The sequence below is a fragment of the Trypanosoma theileri genome, assembly GCF_002087225.1.
Source record: "Trypanosoma theileri isolate Edinburgh chromosome Unknown TM35_Tth_22_V1, whole genome shotgun sequence".
Taxonomy (NCBI): Eukaryota; Euglenozoa; class Kinetoplastea; order Trypanosomatida; family Trypanosomatidae; genus Trypanosoma; species Trypanosoma theileri.
Window position 1 is genome coordinate 222,065 of NW_021639864.1, and position 10,667 is coordinate 232,731.

At 39.4% G+C, this 10,667-nt stretch overlaps 5 protein-coding genes across 5 annotated transcripts; all 5 read left to right on the forward strand.

The window, feature by feature from the left end:
- Positions 1-67: 67 nt before the first annotated feature.
- Positions 68-1,369, forward strand: TM35_000221990 (uDP-glucose 4-epimerase; the record flags this gene model as incomplete). Its single annotated transcript, XM_029027246.1, has 1 exon — positions 68-1,369. The coding sequence occupies one exon, from the start codon at positions 68-70 to the stop codon at positions 1,367-1,369; it is 1,302 nt and encodes a 433-aa protein (XP_028881466.1).
- Positions 1,370-1,940: 571 nt separating this feature from the next.
- TM35_000222000 (uncharacterized protein) lies at positions 1,941-4,682 on the forward strand (the record flags this gene model as incomplete). The annotated part of the gene is made up of 1 exon (XM_029027247.1): positions 1,941-4,682. One exon carries the CDS (start codon positions 1,941-1,943, stop codon positions 4,680-4,682), a length of 2,742 nt encoding a protein of 913 aa, XP_028881467.1.
- Positions 4,683-5,143: 461 nt separating this feature from the next.
- TM35_000222010 (uncharacterized protein) lies at positions 5,144-5,497 on the forward strand (the record flags this gene model as incomplete). Its single annotated transcript, XM_029027248.1, has 1 exon — positions 5,144-5,497. The coding sequence occupies one exon, from the start codon at positions 5,144-5,146 to the stop codon at positions 5,495-5,497; it is 354 nt and encodes a 117-aa protein (XP_028881468.1).
- Positions 5,498-6,304: 807 nt separating this feature from the next.
- TM35_000222020 (uncharacterized protein) lies at positions 6,305-7,684 on the forward strand (the record flags this gene model as incomplete). The annotated part of the gene is made up of 1 exon (XM_029027249.1): positions 6,305-7,684. One exon carries the CDS (start codon positions 6,305-6,307, stop codon positions 7,682-7,684), a length of 1,380 nt encoding a protein of 459 aa, XP_028881469.1.
- Positions 7,685-8,170: 486 nt separating this feature from the next.
- TM35_000222030 (ABC transporter) lies at positions 8,171-10,381 on the forward strand (the record flags this gene model as incomplete). Its single annotated transcript, XM_029027250.1, has 1 exon — positions 8,171-10,381. One exon carries the CDS (start codon positions 8,171-8,173, stop codon positions 10,379-10,381), a length of 2,211 nt encoding a protein of 736 aa, XP_028881470.1.
- Between the last annotated feature and the right edge of the window lie 286 nt (positions 10,382-10,667).

A 10,667-nucleotide genomic window follows, 5' to 3' on the forward strand; every position in this document is an offset into this window, starting at 1 on the left:
ATAAATTGCTCCCCAATGGTCTCCTCCCCGGNAAAAAAAAAAAAAGAAAAAGAAGACTCTTGAAAAAATGAAAATCCCTCGCACCCGCAAGTTGCTATTCCTCTCCGTATTGATATTAACATCACTTTTCGGTGTGTCCCTTGTGTATATTTTCTTCGACGTGGAAGGCAGCGCACTGAATGTGCAACACAAACCGGGTGTAGATGTGCAGAACCCCGCAACAGGCGTGAATCCCGCGAGGTTTGAGCCGCCAAGAATCATCTACACACGTTTTCCTCCAATGGAAAAGCGAAAACGGGATAAAAACAACCGACCTCTTCGTATTCTCATTACAGGTGGTGCGGGATTTATTGGTTCACAACTTGGTGTACATTTCCATCGTCAAGGTTATGAAGTAATTCTTTTAGATAATATGGCGTTTGGATATAAGGATAACTTAATAGTTAATGGAAAACGATTTGGTATGTTTGTATTAGCAGATGTGCTTGATGAACGTACATATAAATTTTATGAAGGTGTTGATACCGTATTTCATTTTGCAGCTATAAGTGCTTTACCAGTGTGTCAGCAAAATCCTCGATATGCAGCGGATGTAAATATTGCTGGAGCTGCAAGTGCTTTGGAAGCCTCTCGATTGGCTGGTGTGCGTCGTTTTATTTTCTCCAGTACATCAGCTGTGTATGAAAACAATTCTGAACCTATTTTAGTGGAAAGTCTCCCAGTCACACCGAAATTAATTTATCCCCTCACAAAATATCAAGCAGAGTTATTAGTAAAATCCTTTGGTGTATCGTATGGGATGGACTTTGTGATTATGCGTTTTTTCAATGTCTATGGTCCTCACCAGGATGTACGTCGTCGTAGTCCACCATTTACTTCATACATTGCAAGAGAGTTGGTGCGTGGACGTCGTCCGGTATTGCATGGAACGGGTAAACAACAGCGAGATTATGTGTACATCATGGATCTTATTAATTTAGCAGAACTTCTCATGACCGCAGCGAGGGCCAAATGTGAAATTGTAAATGTCGCGTCGGGGAAATCATACTCCACAAGAGAGATGTTTGACATGGTGGCAGAGATAACAAACAGGAAAGATATAAAACCATATTTTCAAAATGCCAAGTCTTTTTGGAATGCGTATTCTCACTTGAGTAAAGGTTCATATCCACTAGATCAAAACCTTATTGAGGGTGAAGTGGAAAAACGTGTGCTTGGCTCCTATGAGAAGGCAAAAGAGTTAGTGGGATGGAATCCGAGAATATCCATGAAAGAGGGTCTCGAAAAAATTGTTGATTACATAAAAAGTCTCAATACTGCTGATCTTGATACTGAGACAGCGTGGTCACTTCCTATCAAGGAACCCTGAGAGTTTTATTATTAATATTATTGTTATTGTTATTATGTTTTTCTTATTTATTTTTATGATTGCTTTCTTTTAAACGATTTTCTTTTTGCAAAAATAAAAAAAAAAAAACATCATTTGGGTTTCGCATGATGAATATCATCTCTCCTTCAGTGGTTATCATTATGCAATCTAAAATAAAAAAAAACATTTGGGATTATTTCTACAGGTTGGCTTTTTTTTTTTATTTTTTTTTTCTCTTCTCTTTCATCCGTTGTTCAGTTAAGGTTATGAATATTAATATTCTCTGCGTTAACGCATTATACATGTGTTTTGGTTTATTTATTTCTGACTCTTTTTTTTTTTCTTTTTTTTTTCTTTTATATCATCAACAACAACAACGATATGTAAGGCCAACGTGGGATTGAGGTAGAAGGTGGTGACTCACGTCTTGGGCAAGAGCTGGAAAACAATAAAGAAGAGTTTCTTTGTTTCCCCCTCTTTCATTCTTATTTATTTATTTATTTATTTATTTATAACAATATATATATATATATATTCTTTCTTTCACTGGGTGTCTGTATTTAGATTGGAAATGAAGAAAAGCCCGATCAGAAAAAAAACGCCTGATCCTGAGGATGAAGAGGAGGAGGATGGATTTCTCCAGATAGCACTACAGCAACTGCACGCCAGACTGATCGCCGCCCAGCCAGAGTTCACAGAGGAAGATGTGATCATCATGGCATACCCATCACCCGGTGGCTCCCCAACACACTCACTCGTCTCCTCACCCCGTGACTGGGATGCCTTGGAGGATAGTGAAGAGTCTCCATGGATTACAGTAACCAACACAGAGTGTAAGAACAGTATGAGTGTCTCTAGTACAGGAACTCGCAGTACCACACTGCGTCCTGCAGGAGCATCCGTTTCCTCTTCACAGGAGGATGTAGTGAATCTGGATGGACAATTAACATCCCGACAGTTCCTCACAGTTGTAAGAAAGTTAGATGCAAAGATGATACTTCGAAATCGAAAGGCAGCGGCAGATGTGTTAAAACTACTCAATCATGCATACACATTAACGTGGAGAGACACAAAGTATCTCATAAAGGCTACACGCAGAGGTCGTGTTATCCCATCTCGGTCAATAACATCATCCTCCTCCTCTTCCTCTTCCACCACCACCACCACCACACGTGATATGAACAGACGTGGAAATATCAGTAGTAGCACTAATACCATCAATAATACAACAACAACAACAACAACGATGCGAAGAAGTTCTTTTCTTATTTCAACATTTCCTACACCAACTTATAAACCGAAAAAAGAGCTCATTCTAATTTTGAGTAAATGTGTAGAGACATTTTTAGTCTATGCTAATGAATCCCCGTCTTTGCGTACAATGATTACATCAAACATGTCACTATTGGGAATGTTATGTTTCGTATGTGGTGAGGCTAGAAAATTGGAAGTATTATCACCTGATAACGAACTACGTGATATTGAAACAGAACTTAGTGAACTTGCATCATATTGGCAATCTTTTCCAGTTACAATTCCTTTTCTAGAATCCTTACAAGAGTGTTACCTCATAGAATTCCTCTTAGATGTAGCCTTACCACCAGCCGTATGTTCATCAAAATATGATGGTATTACTATGATGGTTTACCAAAAAAAAGAACGATTGATGATGGATATAGTTTCTGGCCGTGCGGGAGTTAGTGCCATGACGAAAGGGTTAACATTACGTGGATTAGCAGCTCTTGTGAGTATGTCATCATTTGCAGAACCAAAATTACGTGCCCGTGTATTAGACAAAATGTCAGGTGAGGGATTAGTGTTAACACTTCGAGATGAGTTATACAGTATTGCTAAAGATACGATTCGGGTATCTTCATCTGTGCGTAGTAATAACCGTGGATCACCTCCAAAGAAAAAAAAAGATGCTTCTCCATCTTCATTGCGTGTGGGAGTAAAAGGAGGGCGTGAAAATTCTCCGTTGTCGTCGTCGCCTTCTTCTTCTTCTTCAACCCAATTGCGAGTTAAACGACTACGTGAAGAAGGGGTGTGGCTTGGTATGCACGACTCTCCTGCACGTCGATTAGGTTATTGTTTAGATGTGCTTCAATGGTTAACAGCACCCAACTTAACACAAGATGTGGGAACGAATACAAAAGCTGTAGTGCGTGCGACTGCATGGGCTTCTCAAAAAGAAGATCTAAGAGATATCTGTACATGCCTTTTACGATTATCTTTAAACAACAACTCTGCCGCACAATATAGTTATCCACATCTTCTTCAGGAACAGGTTTTAGAGTGTGTACTCCAGATAGCTAGCTATAGTGCTGTTCTATACGGTGTCGTAGTGGATGCTCTTGATTCTGTCTTTAATGAATATAGGGGGAAGAGATTGGATGGTCAAGGTGATTTTGCGGCATCTTTACTTCCTCTTATAGTGGAACTCTTGCGTCTTAAACAGCATGCAGAAGCAAATGAAGAATCTGTTGGTAGATGGTTCGCGTTTCTTACGGAATGTTTGGTTCCTCAGGCTTTTGATGTTCCAGTGTTAGCTTGCGGAGGAGATAATAATAATAATAATAATAATAATAATAATAATAATAATAATAATAATAATAATACCAACAACAACAACAACGATAACACAGTTGACAGTACAAGCAAGGACAGCAATAATAACAAGAGTAATAATAAGATCAGAGGCAATAGCAAGAGTCGCTCATGGTCAAGGGGAGGTAGAAGACGATCTTCAATTCCCAGGCGTGAGGCACCTATTTTGGCACGTGATTTACGCCGTGATGAGATTTTATCACTTTCTCCATACTTTCGCTTTGCGTCTCGAGTAATTTCGGAGACTACATGGCGTCAAGGCGCAGAACCTTTTTTTGCTCGTATAGCCCTTTTGGCATATCATGTCCTCTGCACACAGGCACGAAGACCGAATCTCATATTTGGTCAAGCTTCTGCTTGCTATGATGCCGTAGCACCATTATTGGAAACCCCGCACGGTGTACTTCCTGGTGAGTCTTGTATGAATGTTGGTAGAAGTGTTAGTGTGGGTAGTACTCGTACTAGTGTTGGTATTGGTGTTGGTTCTTCAGCCTCCTTGTGTACTCCAGTGCGGGGTCGCAATTCGTGTGAGGAGGTGGAGGTGTTTGTGCCGAGTCCGAGTCACTCGCCACTCTTCTTAGAGGCGTACTCGCCACCGGATGTGAATAGTAATTCACCAACGTGCGGCGTTGCAACTTCGTCGTGGCGGCGGCGACTGTCAATTTCCGCTTTTCTCGCTGCACTTGGGGAGTGTTACTACAACTAGAGAAGAGAAATGAGAAATGGAGTGTATGTGTGTGTGTATATGTGACTGTGTTGACTCTTTCTCTCTCTCTCTCTCTGTGTGTGTGTGTGTGATAGAGGGAAGAAAAGAAGGAAAGAGAGGTGAGGTGAAGTAAGGTGAAGGGGGCGGGTGTTTGCAAAAGAACGATGAGTTCAAAAGAAATAGTGGAAATCATGAGATTGTGCAAAAAAAAAAAAATTACTAATAATGATGGACACATTCTAGTGCCTTTCCACTTGACATCTTCCTCCTCTTTCATTCTCAATGCCTTTTTTTTTGTATTTTATACATCTCAGATTTAAATAATATTATAACGAACATAATTTGGGTTTGAGAGGAACATGATTTCTGTTTTTTTCCTCTCCTTTTCTCTCCTTTTCTCTCTCTTTTTCTCTTTTTGTGAGAATAGGAGTAACTATTCTCTATAAAGATAGGGAATAATAATGTACTTTATCCCATTCGTTTATCAAGTCTCTTTGTTCTCCGCATTAAATGCAATAGGATCTGTTCAAGCCTGGTATTTAACACAACGTCGTATGATGTTATTTACTGGTGCCTTTAACACTACTGTAGGTGCTGTTGCCGCTTATAGTTATAAGTTTGATGCCACTCTCTCTAATGCATACGCTTCCATAGCTGCGATTTGTGCCTCTGCACAGTTTGTACTTCACGGTCTCCGTACAAAGGCACTTTTGCAGCCAACGGCGTTAGTGGGTTTATATTATGCTTGGTGTTTTTCTCTCCTCATGTTTGGTGTGAGCCGCGGCAGATGGGCTTATGCCCTTCGAGATGACTAAGGGACCTCCTACAGGTTGCAGGAACCCGATTTTCATGACCACAGAAGAGAAAAAAAAAAAAGAAAAAGAAAAAATAAAATAAACATCATTGAAGTGGAACAAGTGGGTGGGGGTGGGGGGAAGTGAAACGACAAGAACAACAAAATGATGAATTGTGTATTACCAGTAACTGAGAAAAGAGGAAAGGGCGAGTCAAAGTGTGAAGTTTCTTTCAGTTTTTTTATTTCTTACTTCCTTGTTTTTTCATCATCTTTTCCTTTCCACAGTTTACCAACCGGTTTTTTTTTTTTTTAGCTTATTAAGTATCACTTCATGTGTACATCTGGGAAAAATATTTATTAGCACGAATAAATTGAAAGAAGAAATGACAACTACAAACCCCCTTTTTTTTAAAAAAAAAAAATCAATGTAAAATATTTTGACAGCAAACACATATTGTGTACACCCATATGTTAAATCCTTATTTGCTTCTCTTGGTTTGGTTACATTATTTCTGTGTCTTTGTTATTATTATTATTATTATTATTTTTTTTTTTTTTTCTTCTCTCATCTTTTTCTTTTATTATTATTACTGAGGGGTCTTACTTTCTTCCCCCTTGTTGGCGTGATTGTGTTTCTACACAAAGTAATAGGGGAGGAACTGGCTTCCAGCTCAGCTCCCCTCTTCTGGGCAGGAGGTGCAGCAGCAACAACAGCATAAGAAGAGAAAGCCTTTAAAATTCGAAGACTAATCCATAGAATTCCATTATTACTACTACTACTACTAATAATACTACTACTACTATTAAATAAACGAGAGTACCATTGATGCCACCACGTTCATCAAATCGAGGAAATGCTCAATCGTCAGGCTCGTTAGCTAGTTTATTTGGTGCTCGTCAGAATGAGACACGTTCACATGGACATCATAAACATACAAGTGGGATTTCAAACCCCTCTGCCCTATACTCTGAGAGTTCATTAAATCTAAAACAACGAATTCTTAATGAGGTAAATGGAGGAAAAAACGGGATTAATAGTAAGTTACTTCAAACACATCGCCAACGAGTATGGGATATAGCCTTTGGGACATTAGGTGGTGATGGAGTTGAAGTATCGACAATTGAATTTTCTCTTATCTGTCCATATTCTCGGTTAGCGATGGAGTATCCTGTTCGAAGTAAAAGTTGTCGTCATGTTCAATGTTGCGATTTAAAGTCATGGATTGCTTTGTTGGAAAAATGTCGTTCTATGCGAGACCCAATGGCACCTTGTCCCGTATGTGAACAACGTGTAGCGGCTTCTACTCTTGAAATAGACTGTTGGCAGCTTCATGTTTTATCACAGATGCCACCAGGGACACGTTTAGTTATTTTAGATGCAGATGGAGGTTACCGTAGTGGTGATGTATCACGAGATCAAAAGAAAAGACAAGTAACAGAAATTATAGACTCTACTCAACTAGCTGATGATGGTGACGATTGTGGGGCTTTTACTCCTTCCCCTGAGTCTGTATCTTCCGTAAAGGGAGAAACAGGTATTGGTTCTTTCCATGTTAAACATGAACGATTATCAGAAGAACGACCTGAATTACCACCAACCCAGTTTTCACAGGGAAGTTGTGTCTGGAGTGGAGGGACTCCCAATCTGCCAACACAAGATGATGATTTGGTGGTTGTCTGCTATATAGAGAGTAAACCGCCGCGTCGTGTGTTGTCCTCTCAGGCCCGTCTCTGGGAAGCACACTGCCCCAGATGCAAGAAGATGTTAGTGAAGAGTAAGGATGGTACTGTACAGTGCTGTGTGGACTGTGGTTTAGGGCGGGATGATTGGACCTTTGTGCGCCGTTTCCCTGATGCGGTGGTGTCATTAGAGTTAACGAGTGATGGGACACTTCTTCTTTATGGTGTGGATGGTATTGCCTCGCATTTATCACGGGCTGGATTTTGCCGTGCTGTATTCCTTGATGAGAGTGGCACCGTTTCTCGGGGTGGAAATCTTGGATTGTGGTATACAACCGATACACTCTCCAGAACAGAGTTGGATTTTTTAGAAGCGTGTTGTTTGCGATTGGCGTGTGGAGAACTTGTGGACGACATACCGTCCGTTCCTTTTCGGTTTCGTGTGCGAAGACCTCTTCGTTCTCATGGTATTCATGGAGGTGAGATGGGACCTACACAGACAAGTTATTACAGTCCCAGCCGGTAATGAGTTGTTCCTACCGTTCTTCTATCTGTTGTTTTCTGTATTTGGAGTGTGGAGTGTGGAGTGGAGTATGGAGTGATGTGATGTGATGTGTTTTGTTTGCAACTCTAGCAAGTGTTTTTTTTTTATTTTATTATTATTTTACTTTTTGACTCATTTGCACCCTTTGCGATTGCATTGGTGCTCTGCTGAAATATTATTCTTCATTTTTTTTTTTTTTTTGCCATGACGATGATGAACATGAAAGTGGTATTGGTAGCTTTGACTCTGAGAGTGATGAGACGACAAAGAGAGATTTGTTTGTCTGTGGTATATATATATATATATGTTATCCAAGTATTTTGGTTCCCCTTCTTCATTCTTTCATATATGTATATATATATATATTTTTGTTTTTCTCCTCATTAACTACTATAAAGGGTTTGAATTAGTTTTCTTGTTTTGTGAAGGGGTCTCTTCCTACCGGCGGTGATGCAAGGTAGTGCTTGCATGTTAAGACGATGGATACATTGGCCTTTGTGTGGTACGAGAAGCGTTGGTGTTCATTTCTCTACACTTCCCTTGAGGAGATTTGAGAACTGCAGTAATGTTCACATGAGAATAACCACCAATAGTGTTGTGGTGCCTTCACTGTGGAGTTGCAGGCGGGGATTTCACCAGGCCACTCACCCGTGGCTTGAACCATCACGGGGAGTTGCCACTGGCCCAAAGAAGACATCCACCACAGAGAGTTCATCTAAACAACAACAAGAAGAAGAAGAAGGGGAGAAGAAGGAAAAGAATGAGAAGGGTGTGAATGGAGGAAAGCCCAAGTTATCAGAGACTTCTCTTGTTACTGATGAAGTGTGGAGTAGAATTCCAGTATACAGAGTGGTAACTCATGTTATGCGGCATTTATGGCCACGAGGAGAACCAAAGTATCGAGCATTAGTAGTGTTAAGTGTTTTATGTGTATTGGCCGCGAAAATATTAAAAGTAGCGGTTCCATTTTGGTTTCGAATGATTGTAGATACACTTACACCATCCACTGCGGTGACAGATGTTGTAACTACTATAGGTCCATTACAATTAGGTGTATTTGGGTTAGTTACTGCATATGGCATTACACGCCTTACAAGTTCACTCACAGAAGAGTTAAAGACTGCACTTTTTGCTCCTGTTGGTAGTCATGCATCAACAACTATAGCGATGGAATTATTTAGAAAATTACATTCTCTTGATTTACACTATCATCTCGGTAGAGAGACAGGTGTACTTAGTAAAGATCTTGATCGTGGTAGTCGTGCATTCTGGTCTCTTTCTCATGCTTTACTTTTTATGATATTACCAACAGCTTTTGAAGTGGTGTTGGTGTGTACAGCGCTTCAAACAAGCGCAGGTCCTGCTTTTATTATTACCGCATTATCTGCAGTATTTTCATATATTGGATGGACATATGTGATATCTAACTTTCGGGCTCAATATAGAGATCGATTTAATAAGAGCGATAGTCGTGTAGGTGGACTTATTGTGGATTCTCTACTTAATTATGAAACTGTAAAATACTTTGGGAGAGAGAGTCATGAAGAAGATCGTATTCTTAAAGAAACTAGTAAAATGAACCATGAACTCAAAAGATTAGATCAATCAATGGCATTATTAAATTTTGGACAAAATGCTATATTTATAATTGCTGCAGTGGTTTCATTATATCTCTCTACTTTTGGGGTATTAGCAGGTACAATGACAGTGGGTGATATGGTACTTATTGAAGCTTTACTGATGCAACTTTATACACCTCTTAGTTTTCTTGGTATGTTATACCGTGAGGTACAATCATCAACACAAAATATGCAAGCTATGATTGCTTTACTGGATATTGAAAATTCTGTTAAAGAAAAGCCAGATGCGAAACCATTAAAACTAACTTCTGGTACAATTGAAATGCGAAATGTATCTTTTACATTTGATGGTAAAGGAGAACAACATATACTTCGTCATTTATCTCTTACTATTCCTGGTGGTAAGACAGTAGCCTTTGTTGGTCCTTCAGGAAGTGGGAAGAGTACAATATTTCGATTACTTTATCGTTTCTACGATCCAACTGATGGTGTTATTCTTATTGATGGACAACCACTTCCTGATGTACAACTAGAAAGTCTACGAAAGTCTATTGGTGTAGTTCCACAAGATACAGTTCTTTTTAATGAAACCCTGCGATATAATATTCGTTATGGACGTTTAGATGCTACAGATGCGGAAGTGGAGAATGCGGCTCATTTGGCGAATATTCATGATGCTATTATGAAAATGCCTAATCAATATGAAACCTCTGTGGGAGAGCGTGGTTTAAAACTTTCAGGTGGAGAAAAACAACGAGTTTCTATTGCACGGGCTTTACTGGATAATCCACCCATTCTTCTGGCAGATGAAGCGACATCGGCATTAGATAGTGCGACGGAAATGCGGGTGATGCAGCAATTAAAAGAAGTCAATGGAAAGAAGCGAACTATAATTCTCATTGCACACCGTCTCAGCACGATTAAAGATGTGGATATTATCTTTGTACTAGATGGTAGAGGAGGTCTGGCAGAGAGTGGTACACATGAGAAACTTTTGGAAAACAATGGATTGTATAGTGAACTGTGGTCACAGCAGCTGAGAAAAACAAATGGTGAAGATGATGAAGAAGATGAAGAAGAAGAAAAATCGAAAGAATGAGCAAGAGAATTCAAACGAAAAAAGAAAAAAAAAAAACATGAGGTAAAACGGATTAATGAAAAAAAAAATAAAAATAAAAAAATAAAGTCAGGTGAATATAGGACTCATTAATTCTCTATTATTATTGCGCATTCTTTTATATGGTTTTTCGTTTGTTTTATTATGGTTGCATTTACCTTTTTTTGTTTGTATGCAACTTTCACATATTTGGCTATTTACGTTAAAATTATCCCTCTGCTTAAAAGAATGAGTGGTGGTGATGGGAGGAGCGTCATCAAAGAGGGGG